Genomic DNA, 17,853 nt, shown 5'->3' with positions numbered 1-17,853 from the left:
AGTGATCTGTATAAACCGGCTGAAATGCTTGAATGCTGACACATCAATTAGTGTCTCTGTTTTAGGTATGTATATATATATATATATATATATATATATATATATATATATATATATATATATATATATATATATGTATGTATATATTACATTACATTTATTCATTTAGCAGACGCTTTTATCCAAAGCGACTTACAGATGAGGACAGTGGAAGCAATCAAAAAGAGCAATGATATATAAGTGCTATAACAAGTCTCAGTTAGGTTAACACAGTACACCTAGCATGGGATTTTAAATAATATAATATAAAGAAAACAGATAGAATAGAGCAAGCTAGTGTTAGAGGTCTTTACACATACACACACACACACATACAATTGCATAATTAATGAAAAGAAAATGGAATATAAAAAGATTAGAAAGGTAGTTAGATTTTTTTAAAGAATAGAATTAGAATAGTGAGTGCTAAAGTTAGAGGGTCAAATAAAGATAGAAGAGATGGGTTTTAAGCCGATTCTTGAAGATGGCTGAGGACTCAGCTGTCCGGATAGAGTTGGGGAGGTCATTCCACCAGGAGGGAACATTTAATTTAAAAGTCCGTAAAAATGACTTTGTGCTTCTTTGGGATGGCACAATCAAGCGACGTTCACTTGCAGAACGCAAGCTTCTAGAGGGCACATAAGTCTGAAGTAACAAATTTAGGTAAATGGGTGCAGAGCCAGTGGTAGTTTTGCAGGCAAACATCAATGCCTTGAATTTTACGAGCAGCTATTGGAAGCCAGTGCAAATTGATAAACAGAGGTGTGACATGTATTCTTTTTGGCTCATTAAAAATTAATCTTGCTGCCGCGTTCTGAATTAATTGTAAAGGTTTGATAGAACTGGCTGGAAGACCTGCCAAGTGGGCATTGCAATAGTCCAGGCTGGAAAGAACAAGAGCTTGAACAAGGAGTTGTGCTGCATGTTCCGAAAGAAAGGGCTTGATCTTCTTGATGTTGAATAAAGCAAATCTGCAGTAGTAGTAGTAGTAGTAGTAGTAGTAGTAGATTTATTCACAAATACCATTACCAGCAAATTCTATAATACAGCGGGGGTACAAAAATCAGAATTTGGTATAGTGAATGGGTCCCCCAAAGAAGCTAAAAAAAAAAGCTTATAGGTAGGGGCCCATAGTTCATGAAAAAAAAGAAAAGAAAGAAAAGTAAAAGAAAAGAAAGAAAAGTGCAGGATGGGACAGTTTTAGCAATGTGGTCTGAGAAAGTCAGCTGATCATCAACTCCAATGCTTCTAGCTGTTTTTGAAGGATTTATGGTTGATGTGCCTAACTTGATGGTGAAATTGTGATGAAATGATGGGTTTGCTGGAATCACAAGCAGTTCTGTCTTGGCAAGGTTGAGTTGAAGGTGATGGCCCATCATCCAGGAAGAAATGTCTGTTAGACAAGCTGAGATGCGAATAGCTACCGTCGGATCATCGGGATGGAATGAGAGGTAGAGTTGAGTGTCATCAGCATAGCAGTGGTATGAAAAGCCATGTTTCTGAATGACAGAACCTAATGATGCCATGTAGACAGAGAAGAGAAGTGGTCCAAGAACTGAGCCCTGAGGCACCCCAGTAGTTAAATGTTGTGACTTGGACACCTCACCTCTCCAAGATACTTTGAAGAATTCAATCTAAATCTATCTTTCGGTACTTTTTTACTTAAGTCCATAGAAATAGAGTACTTTTGTACTTTCACTTGAGTAAAATTGAAAAAGGAGTAATTTTACTTTTACTGGAGTAATATTTTATTATACGTATATGTACTTTAACTCAAGTACTTGATTTGTGTACTTCGCCCCACACTGGAAATACAAGAAAAGAAAAAAATGCATTACAATGAAAGATGATCTTCCTGTTAAATATGAAGGAATGTCAAATATTAGACCAGTTTTCCATTTCTCCAGTCTGTAGGACTCTCTTAGACTTCATAAAGAGACTTGAAGAGTCAAAGTGTCCATCAGATCACTTTATGATCTTCTTCATCTTCATGAATGTCCATGAGTTTGGTGTTTCCCATCATGAGGCTCCTCTGTTAGAGCATCTGGACCTGAGCTGGAGCGTTCAGGAAAATCACAGAGGTGTTCTTATAGTCTCCTTCTCTCCATGGACACATCTGAAAACGAGTGAAATATCAAATACAGCAGAAAACATTTTCTCACAATTGGACACCAGACACAACATCATCATGAGCTGTGGATCTGTGGTAAATATTTGCATTGCACTCCATTATGTAATTTCTTATTAAAGCAACTATATGTATGTTTTTTTTTTTCCTTAAAGCAGGAAAATGCATTTTTACTTGTATTTTCGTTCTGGGAAAAGTAAAATTTTACTTCATTATTTTCAAAAGCATAATATCTCATTTTTAATTTAATTCACTACACTGTATAGACAGCATAAAATTTCTCATTATTTCCAAGTGAAGAATTATCATCTTATAATAAACCTGTTATCTGTTTCCAAAAAAGTTAGGACACTACAAATTGTGAATAAAAGCAGAATGCAATGATGTGGAAGTTTCAAATTTCAATATCTTATTCAGAATACAACATAGATGACATTTCAAATGTTTAAACTGAGAAAATGTATCATTTTAAGGGAAAATTTCATGGCATCATCGCATCTCAAAAAAGTTGGGACAAGGCCATGTTTACCACTGTGTGGCTTCCCCTCTTCTTTTTATAACAGTCCACAAACGTCTTGGGACTGAGGAGACAAGTTGCTCAAGTTTAGGAATAGGAATATTGTCCCATTCTTGTCTAATACATGCTTCTAGTTGCTCATCTGTCTTAGGTCTTCTTTGTCGCATCTTCCTCTTTATGATGCACCAAATGTTTTCTATGGATGAAAGATCTGGACTCCAGGCTGGCCATTTCAGTACCCGGATCCTTCTTCTACGCAGCCATTGATGCAGTATGTGGTCTGGCATTGTCATGTTGGAAAATGCAAGGTCTTCCCTGAAAGAGACGACATCTGGATGGGAGCATATGTTTTTATAGAACTTGGATATACCTTTCAGCATTGATGGTGCCTTTCCAGATGTGTAGGCTGCCCATGCCACACACACTCATGCAACCCCATACAATCAGAGATGCAGGCTTCTGAACTGAGCGCTGATAACAACTTGGGTTGTTCTTGTCCTCTTTAGTCCGGATGATGTCCCAGTTTTCCAAAAATAACTTTAAATTTTGATTTGTCTGACCACAGAACAGTTTTCCACTTTGCCACAGTCCATTTTAAATGAGCCTTGGCCCAGAGAAAACACCTGCGCTTCTGGATCATGTTTAGATATGGCTTCTTTTTGACCTATAGAGTTTTAGCCGGCAACGGCCAATCGCACGGTGGATAGTGTTCACTGACAATGTTTTCTGGAAGTATTCCTGAGCCCATGTTGTGATTTCCATCACAGTAGTATTCCTGTATGTGATGCAGTGCCGTCTAAGAGCCCGAAGATCACGGGCATCCAGTATGCAAAGAGATGGTTCCAGATTCTCTGAATCTTTGGATGATATTATGCACTGTAGATGATGATAACTTCAAACTCTTTGCAAATTTTCTCTGAGAAACTCCTTTCTGATATTGCTCCACTATTTTTTGCAGCAGCATTTGGGGAATCAGTGATCCTCTGCCCATCTTGACTTCTGAGAGACACTGGCACTCTGAGAGGCTCTTTTTATACCCAATCATGTTGCCAATTGACCTAATAAGTTGCAAATTGATCCTCCAGCTGTTCCTTATATGTACATTTTACTTTTCCAGCCTCTTGTTGCTACCTGTCCCAACTTTTTTGGAATGTGTAGTTCTCATGAAATCCAAAATGAGCCAATATTTTGTATGACATTTCAACATTTGATATGTTATCTCTATTTTATTGTGAATAAAATATAAGTTTATGAGAATTGTAAATTATTCCATTTCTTTTTTTACTCACAATTTGTACAATGTCCCAACTTTTTTGGAAACAGGTTTGTACATTGAGAAGGTAAATAGGGTCTTTTATGATTTAATGTTGACAGTAAAATAGCATAAACTGCACTGACTGTGAGATTATCATTCATTTCATTTGTCCCTCGATGTTTCTGCTTATTCTCTGCAAAATGAGACAAAGAGAAAAAAAATGCCCAGGAACATTATAATGCATACTTTTTATTCAAAATTTAAATGAGGTTGAATTAAGGAAAACAAATGCATAATAATTAAATTTATTTATACAAAAAAAATTTTAAATTACAAATAACCTTGGAAACTTACTACATAGCTGCCGCAACTTCCAAAGTGCCAAAAAAACAATCAGGACCAGCAATACGACCCCACACACCACAAGAGGAGTCTCCCAAACAGGACGCCTGAACAGACATGATGTGTTAGTCAGATACCAAGAACTATACCATGATGAATTACACAGAGAAGTTCAGGTGTAGAGCAGGGGGTCACCTGTGAGGATCATTTGAGCTCATTACAGATTCTTGATTCTTGACTGTTGTGCTCACTGGCATAAGGACAGAAATCAAATGCAACAGTGTTGAGCAGAACTGTTTTTATGCAATAGGTCAGCGATGCAGCGTGGCAGAATCTACATAGCAATGTGCCACAAGCAACCTGTTCCAATAGGTTTCTCTTTTTTGCCATAAGTATACAGCACTCGTGTTGTAAGTACGTTTTTGTAGTATGAATGTCAGCTGCAATGTGTGTGACATACGTGTTGTGGTTTGTGGTGTGACTGACACATGAACAGCCACCTTCTGTTGACCAGCTCCACACCAGTACCAGCCTGAGTCTCTCATCTCCAGCTGCTGCATCGTCACCGTCAACATGCTGTTCCTGTCATCATGCATGAACACGTTTCTGCTGCTGAATGTTCCTTCAGAGTCCGTCACCATGCAGGAGTTCAAGTTCCCACTGCGACACCACCGCTTCTCACTGGACCTGCAGGGAGAATAATGATGTGAAAATGTCAAAAATATTAACAAAATTACATATGTAATATAAACACTTTATAGGTTAAAAATATATTGCAAGCTATGTGATATTCACACATCTTGCATCTCTTAGATCATGGGTCTGTTGAAGATGTACAGTAGGTTACCTGAGGGTTTTACTGTAGAGAAAATGAACAGTGATGCTGCTGCCTTCATCTGCACTCAGCTCACTGCTCACCACTGATATACCTGCAGCACAACAACCACTGACTAACAAACAGCTTCACAAAGAATTATTATTAACCTTCAAATTATTAAGAGATACTCTAAACAGATAACCCTAACATTCCAAAAGGAAATATATATTTTATTTCATTATTCAACATATATTTTCATTTTGGGGGAAATTTGCTTAATTGGCATGAAAACAACAACAATAATAATATAAAATTATATTTTATAATTGTTCCCTACCAAATTCTCAGTTTTTACATTATTTCAAGTCAGCATAAATTAAAGGAAGCGCAAGAAATACTTGCATAATATATAAAATATTTATAAATATTTTATTAATAATGTTATTATTATTAGTTAATTTCTAAATTTATAGAAGAAATATTATAGACAAAATTATAGAAAATTTCCACACTCCACCAAAAAACAAAAAAAATGTAATTTCATTTTGAATCAGCATTAATTAAAGTAAGCACATTGTCCTCTTAATGTACACATTATTTTAAGGTAAAAAAAATTTGAGTTATAACAAATATATCTTTATTTATTTGTTTGTTTGTTTATATATTACAGTTGTGGGAATCCGATTGTTCTTGCTTGGTTAATAATAAATTCAAAACTCTTAATATGGTTAAAGACTTAATTTTCTTCTGGAAATTTGAAATATGTCCCGAACGTTCTCAAGTTTCAATTGAATTCTCGACGAGTGCATCTCTAATAGCAATCATGTTTTTACTAAGATATCCTTTGCTAGTTAATATTATTTTGTAATGATGCATGTTAAAGTAATGTGTGGGCGGGTATCAAAAAATACATATTTTTTATTTACAATTAAATTACTCCCGTGTTGTTTCCCCTTACCTTGAATGACGCTGATATACAGGGATGCAGTGCTGTCAGCCACCCACATCCCCCCGAGCTCCACCCCGCACCAGTACCAGCCCGAGTCCTCCTCCGTCAGCTCGCGCATGCTGACGGTGAACACGTGCTGCGTGGGGTCGTCCGCGATCGTCACCCTTCCACTCCCGTTAGGGGCTGATTCGAGCTCATCGGTGCGCGCGAGGCTCGTGCAGAACTCCCTCATCCGGCCATGACACCAGTACTTCACGTGACTGATGTACTGCGGGTTATAGTGACACGGAACAGTGACGGACTGACCCTCCAGGACAGACAGATCTCCAACAGTGCTCACTGTGCAGAGATAACCTAAAAAGAAGGACACCAGAAGATCATGGGCAGATCCTGAACAGTTCAACACATACTCTAGTCTAGACTTAATGAATAGCAGTAATATTATCAGCCTATGCAGCAATAAAGTCTAACAACAGTAATCAGATGTGCTGCATTCAAATACATGCTTAAATACAAATATGTCATAACATAAGTGAGAAATCTGGGAACACTTTAGAATAATGGTCCATTAGTTAATGTTAGTTAACTACTTTAGTTAACATGATCTAAGCAAGAACAATCCTTCTACAGCATTTATTAATCTTAGTTGATGGTCTCATTTACATTCATAAGAGCAAAATAAATAAATAAATAAACTAATTAATAAAGCATAGTCTAATCATATAATAATGTGTGTTCCTCATTGTACTGCAGAGTAGAATAAACTTTCTTTAAAAGCTAAAACTCAAGAGATGTTTTACCCTGAGCAACTTGAAATTATTGAAATTGTGCCAGAAATGGCTGATTGTGGCCAACAGGCCTGCTTTTCACTGCCAGTTTATTTGCTTTCAGTTTTTCATTTACAGTATTGTTCAAAATAATAGCAGTACAATGTGATTAATCCAGGTTTCTTTTGTATATTTTTATTGCTACATGGCAAACAAGTTACCAGTAGGTGCAGTAGATTCTCAGAAAACAAACCCAGCATTCATGATATGCACGCTCTTAAGGCTGTGCAACTGGGCAATTAGTTGAAAAGTGAATGTTAAAAAAAATAGCAGTGTGGCATTCAATCACTGAAGTCATCAATTTTGTGAAAAAAACAGGTGCTAATCAGGTGGCCCCTATTTAAGGATGAAGCCAGCACATGTTGAATATGCATTTGAAAGCCTGAGGAAAATGGGTCGTTCAAGACGTTGTTCAGAAGAACAGTGTACTTTGATTAAAAAGTTGATTAGAGAGGGGAAAACCTATATAGAGGTGCAAAATATTATAGGCTGTTCAGCTAAAATGATCTCCAGTGCCTTAAAATGGAGAGCAAAACCAGAGAGATGTGGAAGAAAACTGAAGACAACCATCAAAATGGATCGAAGAATAACCAGAATGGCAAAGGCTCAGCCAATGATCAGCTCAGGATGATCAAAGACAGCCTGGAGTTACCTGTAAGTACTGTGACAGTTAGAAGACGTCTATGTGAAGCTAATCTATTTTCAAGAATCCCCCGCAAAGTGCCTCTGTTAAAAAAAAGGCATGTGCAGAAGAGGTTACAATTTGCCAAAGAATCAACTGGCCTAAAGAGAAATGGAGGAACATTTTGTGGACTGATGAGAGTAAAATTTTTCTTTTTGGGTCCAAGGGCCACAGTTTGTGAGACGACCCCCAAAATCTGAATTCAAGCCACAGAACACAGTGAGGACAGTGAAGCATTGTGGTCCAAGCATCATGATATGGGCCTGTTTCTCCTACTATGGTGTTGGGCCTAATTATCACATACCTGGGATCATAGATCAGTTTTCATATGCCAAAATACTTGAATAGGTCATGTTGCCTTATGCTGAAGAGGACATGGCCTTGAAATGGTTGTTTCAACAAGACAATGACCCCAAACACACTATTAAACAAGCAAAGTCTTGGCTCCAAACCAATAAAATTAATGTTATGGAGTGGCCAGCCCAATCCCCGGACCTTAATCCAATCAAGAATTTGTGGGGTGATATAAAAAAAGCCAGTCAACGGCAGACACTACTATTTTTTTTTTTAACATTCACCTTTCAACTAATTGCCCAATTGCACAGCCTAACAATCGTTCATATCATGAATGCTGGGTCTTGTTTGTTTTCTGAGAATCTACTGCACCTACTGGTAACTTGTTTGCCATGTAGCAATAAAAAATATACTAAAAACCTGGATTATTCTTGTTAGTCACATTGTACTGCTATTATTTTGAACAACACTGTAACTAATGAAATACACCAGTTGTTGTTCATCAAACTTCCATAAAAACAAGTCAAGCAACAACAACTAAAAAATCTCTTGAAAATAAAAAAAACTTGATTTAAAACACTAAATTTGGAAGTTAATAGACAGCACTCAAAAAATACCTTAAGGAATCTTGTTCACGGTGTTTTCCTTCATCTGAAAACTCATCTAGCTGCTGTTAGAAACATTTCCATTCTGGCTTTTAAAACTGCAAACTGTTCAAATGTAATCTTCAGAACAGGAAGTTCTGACGCATTATCAATTCTAGCTGCAGATTGTCTTTTTTAAACGGTCTAAGATGTCTTAAAACAGCCAGTTGTTTTTCAGCATCTGTGTTTGTGAAAGGAATGAGTAAAGCTCACCTGGCAGATCACTAAGAACGAGAACGATTAGAAGAAGCAGAAGAGTCATCGCTGAGGTGGAGTGAGAGAAGGCCCTCTTACTAAAGACAACTGATGTGAAAAGGAATATTTCTTTATTCACTCCCACTTCCTTCTGCCTAAACTATGTCCAGATGTGGGAGGTTTTTTCTTTTTTTTAACCATTTGTGCACCAGACTGCAATTGTCAAAACAGCATAAGACTGTGGCCTATAACGTTATACACAACTCTGCTTCTAATTTCATTTACACTGATAAAATAAAATTTTTATTTTTCAGTGTTACTTTTTTTAAATATCTCAAACACAAAGATTTACTTCAAATTGGATTACCTTTCTGTTACATGAAATAAAACCACAGGATCACCGAATTTTAAAGCCATTTCATTCATTTCAACAACTTGCAGAGAGTTTTACAAAAGTAGAAAAATGAAGAAACAAGACAAGAACGTATCATAAATGACAGTTCTGTCAAAACATAGATTGACATTGAGAGATCTGCAGACAGTTGTTTGTTTGTAGCTGTTTTGTACTCGAGCTGCAGCCTTTGGTCTTCAAATCTGTGAAAGACAAACATGATTCATCAGAGCTGGTCAAACATATTCTGTTGTCAAAATAAAAGTCAGACACTTATCAGGCAAACAGAAAAATATAGATATATATCGGCTTTGGGATATGCATCAGTCCTGCTCTAATTATGTCTTTCACAGGGATTAAGACAGATTATTGGCAGTTTGATGATTATAATGACATTACATCAGATCGACATATCTCTAAATGAATGGCAAATGAAAGTCTGTCTTCAAGGAACATGAACACAGAATGCGGAATTAAGCAATAAATGTTAACCTCAGGCAGTTCTGAACCACTGCGTACATACAAAAATTAATACATGACACAAAGGAGGAAGTATGTACCGCTGTATCCGGTCAGTTTTCTATATTAGGCAACTGAGGGTTTATTATGTGTCAGTTAGAGAGCTTAAAGAAATTAGTTTATACTAGGGTTGTCAAAATTGCTGAAAAACTAATTTCGAATTTTGTGCTTCGATATGATTGAAATCCGAATTTAAAATGCATAATTTCAGTTAGTGAAAAAGAAAATCTTATGGCTTTTCTCCTGAGGCCACAAGAGGGCGCATCGAGCATATGCTAACATGACTATCCGCGAAAAGAGTGCTGGAAATGGATGGATTTTTTCTTTTTAAGGGATCCGGGCATGATACATATCTGCTATTTTGGACCTCTTTTCTTTCTTTTTTTTTTTGTTGCCTGAACTATGAGACATGAGCCCCTTTGACACATACAGTCTTAAGTGGTAAATTACAGTTAAAAGATAACGTGTGAAGTGTGAACAGGACTTAAATAAAAAACCAGTAAACCATTCAGGCAACTGTCCAGTGTGAGAAACGGCAATATAATCAGTACATTACTGATGTCATGCTAGTGTGTGAACGTGAACATCAGACACATGAAAGTGAAGTTAAAACATTGATTAGGAGCGACTGTTTACACACATCCACCTGCTGTGAGAGCCACGGAGCAGATGCTCACCTTCAGCCAACAAAATTGACGATCACTAAATGCAGAATGGTGTGAGCAAAGAGGAAATCGGCGAAGGCTCTCTCAGGAGAGACTGTCAGGAAATCTCTCTTATTCTGAGGGTTGATCTGGATGCGAAGACAGACTAAAGATAGAAGATCAAAGACACAAATCATCAACAAACAAGACCTGGAAATATGAACATTGTTTAGTGAAGTTGGTGAAAGCAGTTCAAGCTATTAAAAAGATGTTGTCATGTTTGACCCATACCAATTATAATTTAGCTTTCTGGTAAATAAATATATGCACACTTGCAGTTTTTAATGGTTTTATGTATGATTTTTACATAATAAATAAACAATGAACTATACTGCAAATGTATTATAGTATAAAATAATAAAACAATACACATTTAAATGTAAAAAATATATTATTGTAATACAATAGTGTATGTATGAGAAATATTAAAGATACAGTTATATTATTCTCTGAAAAAAAAAACATTTAAATGTAATGATGTTATACACGCAGGATGCATACATTCCAAACATACATACATACATAACATGAAATACACATATAAAATGTTTTAATACTTGTTATATATGATTAAGTAGTGTAAATACCAGCCAGAATGAAGGATCCCACACATGAGATGAATCCAGACAAGAAGCTGTTGAAGGGGAAGGTTCCCACCAGCACACAGTACAGGAACTGGAACACTCCGGTTAGCAGAATATACAGCAGATACGCGTCGATCATCTTCAGCTTGTTCGGTGTGCTGCTCCTGTACTCCTCCACAAAACGCGATATAACGGAAAATACCGAATTGGACATGATTTCTGCAGGAAATGTGCACAGAAACCCTGGAAATCAAGCAGCGAGGAAATAAATGACGTGTAAGAGAGAGACAGTTGTGCGTCCTCTAAATGTTCCCCCAGTGGAACTGCAGGTGTATTTTAGTTCCGGTGCTCGTGCAGCGTTCGTGTTGGTTTAATGCAAAGAAATTAAATACATCCCACATCCCAATTTTCTCCCAGTGTAAAATCCACTCAGAACAACCGGAGACAACTGTGAAGCAAAAGAAGTATGGTTTAAAAAAAGAAAAATAAATAAAATAATTACCTAATTAAATAAATAAAAAAATATTTAATTACCCTCAAAAAAATCAGAGCAATGATTAATACATATTATTAGTATTCATTATTAGTACACTGACGTTTGAAACATCAATATTTCAATATAAATCTGCTTACAAATTAAGATTTATGACATTTCACCCTTTTCTTTTATTTTTGTTGCGCGGCTCCTTTAACAACGTCACTGACGTCAGTGTTACAAAACACAAACACGGGCCTTTAAAGTGACTCTCTGTGTGACAGAACCGGTATAGCGAATACACGAATCTAAAGTATGCCAGTCTATCGTGGTGGATTTTTATTGTATTATGTTTTATACTAATGTCTCCCGCAATGCAAGACGAGACTGACAAAGAGTGAGTACCGAATCTGAATATATGATCATAATACAGACATGAGATATGAGTCGCTCATGTAACATGAAGTTTATTTTATTATGAAACACACTGTTTATCATGTGACCATTTCAAAATCCCGGCTGTGAATGATTGATATGAAGTGATAAAATTATTCATACGTGCTCTTTTATGACATAACGTCATGCAAAGTCATGCTAAGCTGTTACATCGTGATGGCTCGTTTTTTAACTAAATAATTACAATCATTTACAGATTAACCTTTATGTGTTAGTATTATTCCTTATAGTAGTGTTATTTTTTTATTATTTAAGACTAAATTTAAATTTAAATGCTAATGACAACTTCCTTTCCTATGGTATAAAGTGCAGCCCATAAAAATTAAATTATAATAAAGTGATGTTCCTAAAATAATTTACAGATTAACTTTTCTGTCTAATTATTGCTTATAGGAATATCCATCTTTAAAATTAAGATTAAAGTTTTAATTTAAATGTCAATGGCACCTCTTATTAATATGATATACAGTACATAGCATAAATAAAAAATATTTTATAATAAAGTGAATCTCCAAACGTAACATTTTTTGTCTTAACTAAAATGTAAGTTTTAGCGCTAATGGCAACTTTGATTCACATGGTCTACAGTATACAGTTACAATATATATATATATATATATATATATATATATATATATATATATATATATATATATATATTAAATATTAAAGTGGTGCTCCTAGCAGTACTTAAATCTTTATTTATTTATTATTTCTTTTGTGTGCTTGTGTATGAATTATGCCCTCAAAGCATTATTAATTCTGGTTTTACTGGCAGCAGGTGACAGGCTTGTTCTGTGTATAAAGGCAGATAAAGTAGCTTTGTTTGTTCACAGACGGATGATATAGACCGTCTCATAGTCCTTCCTGCTGTTCTCATCCATTCACTGAGTTTATAATGATCTCTTTCTTCAGGCAGACCTCTGGGAACTGGTCTTGGTGGCCCTCTTGGAGACCAACATCCATGTCATTACTGAAAACAGCCGAAGCTAAAATCCTTGCCTGTAAGATCCTCACTGTCCCTTTATAATATTTAGAAATGTTATCCTATTATAATATTTTATTCAGAATATAACTGATATTATATTAATATAATTTTTTTGTCCTATTATTATATTTTATCCTATAATAATATTTTATTTTATTGTATTTTATCTTAATTTTTACCAATACGCCTATCCTGCCTGTGGTTCAGATATCAAAAATGACGTTTGGTCTAGATATGTGACTTTGCCAAATCAAAACAGAATATGGACCCTTAAAGTCACCAATAAATCAGCACGCAAGCATACAGACCAAGGTATAGTTTCTAATCTTGTTGGACAGTTTCTGCGTAAGAGTTTTGCACACTTAACCAAGCCTCTGTCCCTCTCTATAGTTGCTCAGACACCTCTAGTGATGATCCATGGGTTTGGAGGAGGTGTCGGTCTCTGGATCCATAACCTGGACGCTTTGAGTCATTCTCGACCCATCTACGCCTTTGACCTGCTGGGCTTCGGTCGCAGCTCTCACCCGTCATTCCCGTCTGATGCCTCATTGGCTGAGGAGCAGTTTGTTACTTCAATTGAGCAGTGGAGACAATCACTGGGGCTGGAGCGCATGATCCTACTGGGACACAGCTTGGGTGGTTACCTTGCAACATCCTATACAATCCAATATCCAGAAAGGTATCTAAAAAAGCCTATGCAGTAAATTAAATTAAATTAAATTGCAATAATAGAAATAGTTTCTAAAAATGGCTATCATCTTCTCACTCTTACTTCATTCTAAAATCATTTCATGGATCACAAATGATATTATGCAGATATTATGCACACACAGTTTTTTTATGATGAATATAATTTATATATAGATTTATTAAAAAATATGTGGACCATGTTACAATTGTTAATATACTGAATACGATGTTGACAGCAGTTGTGTTTCTGTCCACTAGAGTGAGTCACCTCATCCTGGTGGACGCGTGGGGTTTCCCTGAGCGACCTCAGCCTCAGTTCGAGGGGTCAGGAGGTCAAGTGTCCGAGGATAAAAGGGTCTCGCCGTCTCGCTGGGTGAAAGCTCTGGTGTCAGTGTTCGTCCTCTTCAACCCACTGGCCATCTTCAGAGCAGCCGGACCCTGGGGTGAGTATCAGACCATGATGAAGCTGTGTTACTGTCCACTAACTAGCATACCAACTGAAATAATAACTGGGATAATATTCATAAGATCCACAGGATATTCAACTCACTACTGATTTTAATAGTCTTTGACAGTAATAAAATAAGCTATATTATAGACAATATATGAAGAACATCTAGATTTCTGATACTCATGCTATTAATTAATTTTTTTTTCAAAAACTAGCAGTATCAGTATAGTAAAATAATTATAAATAATAAATTCCGTAATTTTAATAATGGAGTGTTCTTTATGATTTACACTTTTATTTTATATTGGTGATTAGTGTTAATAATTTTTTACTCAGAAATAGCATTTTATACCTGATAAAAGACACACGTTTTAGAAATATGTAAATCGTTTCATAATTTTTCAACATAATTATTAATTCTAAAAGAATTCAAATTAATTGAATAAACTTGGTTTAAATGTTTTTATTAGAATGAATTTAAGAATGTGTTTTTCTAATTAGTTTTTTTTTTACTTACAAGCAGCATTTTCTACCTAATACAGTATTTTAGAGCTTGATATAAGGGAGCTTGAAAAGCTAAACCATTCAGAGCTTTATAAATAATAAGCTAGATTTTTAAATGTATACAATGTTTATTAGGGTGCTAATGCAGTGTTGACAGAACTGGGTTCATATTGTCATACTTCCTGTTTCTAGTAAGAAATCATCACAATGCATTATGAGATTGACTTCTTCATGTATCATAAGTGATTATGCCTCAGACTGGGTAACTAATGCTACTTTTCTCTTAATTTAATGTCTTAAAATACTGTCTGTGTGGGCAGCTTACTAGGTTTTGGGACATGAGGAGATGAGCATTTGAAGATTCACTTTGTATGAAGGTGATGTTATTCAAGACATCATCATGTCACATGTGTTCATGCAGGTCCAGGGCTGGTGAACAGATTCCGTCCCGACTTCAAGAGGAAGTTTGAGAATCTGTTTGATGACGACACCATGACGCAGTACATTTACCACTGTAACGCTCAGAACCCGAGGTACAGTCGTTCTACACATGCATTCTCCTGAAGATGCAGAAGAAACTGTATATTGAATTGTCTTTTCCTCTCAGTGGTGAGGTGGGTTTCAAAGCCATGGTTGAGTCGATCGGCTGGGCCAAGAGGCCGATGGTTCAGCGTGTTCATCTGCTGCCCCCGTCGATGCCCGTTAGCATACTGTACGGCGCGCTGTCCTGGGTGGACCCTTCCACTGGAAAAACAGTCGTTCAGATCAGAGGCAAAAGCCCCACCAGCGTCACGGTGAGAAATGAATGCGTTTGCAATGCAGGACACTTTTTAAATTCATTGATTGGAAATATTTCAAATGACATACAATCACTGGCTTGTCTCTCTACAGCTGATCAAAGATGCTTCCCATCACGTCTACGCCGATCAGCCAGAAGAGTTCAACCGAGTAGTTGAGAGCATTTGTAACACAGTAGACTAAATATGATGCACATTGGTTTGTATGTGCATGCATCTGTATTTTTGATAGGGGTATGTTCCGTGCTTGTGGGATCAGGTTGATAGAAACATTTAAAAGCTAAGCTGTTCTCAGTCCTTGTCGCTTCATATTCTGATTTTACTGTTTGAGGCCTTTAATGTGGAATTGCTTAGTGATTGTACTGCGGGATTCAGTGGAAACTGGTTGTGTTTGTATTTTTTTTAACCTCTCCATCTTATTCTTCAATGTGGAAGTAAGCATTAGCTGCTATAGGGAAATAACCAGAAGAACGACAACGTGCAGTAAAGGGTCAAACTTTTTGCACTACAAGCCAGTGTGTTCATAATACATTCAAATAATATGGTAAGACACACTAATTTGCAATATCAAGCTGTTTTGCACAGTTAAAAATAGCTGGATTCCATTGAGACCGGAAGCCAGACTAATAAAATTCACAAAGGTGGATGTTTCATTCAGATTTCTTTTCAGTCATGCACTGTGTCATGAATGCACTGACAGTGATTGGACAGTCATATTGACTTAAAGAAGAGTTATTTAATTAATCATTCATTATTATAAACTATTGTCTGTTTTTAGAACCTGTCTGCATTTGTTTGTCTTTATAGACTTTTTATACTGCTATAGTGATTATCTCATGTGTACTATATATTTATTTAAGCTTTTTATGTATATAACTATTTAGGCATCAGTGCAGCGTCACCCTGATCCAAGTTTGTGATTCTTACATGTTTTGTTTATCATGATAATCTTTAAAAATGAAGACATCTTCTATGAATCCTGAAGCCTAAATGCGAAATTAGCTAAAGGAACTGCACCGCAGTCACGTGACTTCAACGTCACAACCATTACGTTTCCAAAACCTCTTATAGTCTTTATTTTAAAACATTTAGAAAAGTTTGCAGGAGCGTGATAAACACAAATGAGTCTGTAAAAGCAAATGAGTTGATCTGTTTGTCGTGTCCCAATTAGTCACCAGCAACTACTTTTTCAAGACGCATAAAAGCTTAAAAACATAAGTAATAGAGTATCACTGATGCATATTATGTTGTAGAATAAAGCTGAACATATCCCGAGCTGAGAACTGAGAAATCTAATTTCCCTTGATCTTTTGACTTCGAAGAAGTCATTGTACTATAAAAGCATCCTGTAAGTTTCAAAACTCAAAACTTTCTCGTTAGTTTAAAAACAGCTTTTATTGAAACCAAGCTCAGAAAATGACTTGTTTTGTATTGTGCCAATTTATGATGTAATAGTGCAGCAAATGCCAACCTCTGCAACTGTTAGCCAATCATAGCAGTGAGTGTTTACTTGCGATTCTTGAATGCATCATCTGTGCATTCTATTTTGTTTCTGGGAGTTTTTCTCATTCATCTTGTGATTAGAATTAAGTGACACAATGAGGCACTGGATGCACCATTTAGCTTTTTAAGGTATGCAACTGATTTCATCAGAGAATGAGTAAGTAGCTCATTGCATAGTATAATTCCTGATATTGTTAAATGACGAGTGAAAAAGTATGAAATAAATGTTTCAAACAGAAGTATACTATACTAGTAGCGTGGCCTTACTACACCACAAATATGATTGTGTCTCTCAAAACAATTGTGTGGCACTCTAATCAATATAAAATGGTTCTTGATTTAAAAAAAATCATACCTGGTATTTCTGACTTGTTTGTCATGCTTGACATGGAAGTTATCAAATGCATTTCATTGTGAGATACCATGTATACTCTGCAGTGTTTTTCAGGGCAGGTAAATACAGAAAATACATCCTATAGATTCCATACTGCAAACATGATATAAGTGGCATGCTGCTATGACATTACGAACATATTTATTTATTCAAGCCAGACTAGGAAACAAGATGAAGCAGGGGTGCAATGCAGAAAAGGATTATATATATACGGTATATATATATATATATATATATACACACACACACACACACACACACACACACTCAACACTATCCATGTATGAATCAATTGATATGAAAATGAATCCATTTAATCACAGATGACATAAGTTCAAATTCAAACACAAGGGAGTGAAAAAAAATCAGGCGAAAGAAACATTGTCAAAAGAAAACAGAATAGAATTCTGAACAGAACAGAAAACAGAATATGTTGTTAATAAAATGCTGTAAAAAAACATACCTAATTCAAACATATGTAACTACTTTTATCTCCTTCATAAAAACCTAATATGCCATAAAGTGCCATATTCTGTTAGGTGGTAAGTCTGCAGGAATTTAACTTTTCCAATAAGTTTACATTGATTTTTACCTTTTATGTGCATTTTTACATTCGCAAGGCATTTTTCTAACCTAATTAAATGTATGCATAATCCTTTGTGTCAAATTCTTACATTTAATCAACAAATTCAAATGATAAAACACTAC

General features: G+C 35.8%; 3 protein-coding genes and 1 long non-coding RNA gene across 4 annotated transcripts; 2 read left to right on the top strand and 2 right to left on the bottom strand.

Annotated features, from left to right (window-relative positions):
• Positions 1–1,763: 1,763 nt before the first annotated feature.
• Positions 1,764–8,860, bottom strand: pigr (polymeric immunoglobulin receptor). The gene is made up of 8 exons (XM_059563051.1): positions 8,708–8,860; positions 6,057–6,401; positions 5,129–5,210; positions 4,742–4,968; positions 4,477–4,531; positions 4,294–4,388; positions 4,083–4,132; positions 1,764–2,155 (listed from the first exon to the last, which is right to left on the bottom strand). The coding sequence occupies exons 1-8, from the start codon at positions 8,754–8,756 to the stop codon at positions 2,075–2,077; spliced, it is 984 nt and encodes a 327-aa protein (XP_059419034.1). The 5' UTR covers positions 8,757–8,860; the 3' UTR covers positions 1,764–2,074.
• LOC132154126 (uncharacterized) lies at positions 7,081–7,648 on the top strand. The gene is made up of 2 exons (XR_009437073.1): positions 7,081–7,281; positions 7,317–7,648. It is a non-coding gene; the product is annotated as an uncharacterized LOC132154126 (long non-coding RNA).
• A 231-nt stretch (positions 8,861–9,091) lies between the features above and the next one.
• LOC132154486 (dolichyl-diphosphooligosaccharide--protein glycosyltransferase subunit dad1) lies at positions 9,092–11,205 on the bottom strand. The gene is made up of 3 exons (XM_059563052.1): positions 10,891–11,205; positions 10,277–10,409; positions 9,092–9,283 (listed from the first exon to the last, which is right to left on the bottom strand). Exons 1-2 carry the CDS (start codon positions 11,099–11,101, stop codon positions 10,279–10,281), a joined length of 342 nt encoding a protein of 113 aa, XP_059419035.1. The 5' UTR covers positions 11,102–11,205; the 3' UTR covers positions 9,092–9,283; positions 10,277–10,278.
• A 386-nt stretch (positions 11,206–11,591) lies between these two features.
• Positions 11,592–16,995, top strand: LOC132154484 ((Lyso)-N-acylphosphatidylethanolamine lipase-like). Its single transcript, XM_059563050.1, has 8 exons — positions 11,592–11,759; positions 12,734–12,822; positions 13,014–13,118; positions 13,197–13,485; positions 13,755–13,939; positions 14,873–14,984; positions 15,059–15,245; positions 15,343–16,995. Exons 1-8 carry the CDS (start codon positions 11,725–11,727, stop codon positions 15,430–15,432), a joined length of 1,092 nt encoding a protein of 363 aa, XP_059419033.1. The 5' UTR covers positions 11,592–11,724; the 3' UTR covers positions 15,433–16,995.
• Positions 16,996–17,853: the final 858 nt, after the last annotated feature.

This window comes from Carassius carassius, chromosome 12 (genome assembly GCF_963082965.1).
Source record: "Carassius carassius chromosome 12, fCarCar2.1, whole genome shotgun sequence".
Taxonomy (NCBI): Eukaryota; Metazoa; Chordata; class Actinopteri; order Cypriniformes; family Cyprinidae; genus Carassius; species Carassius carassius.
The sequence above is the reverse complement of the archived record's forward strand: the minus strand, read 5'-3'. Positions and strand labels throughout refer to the sequence as shown.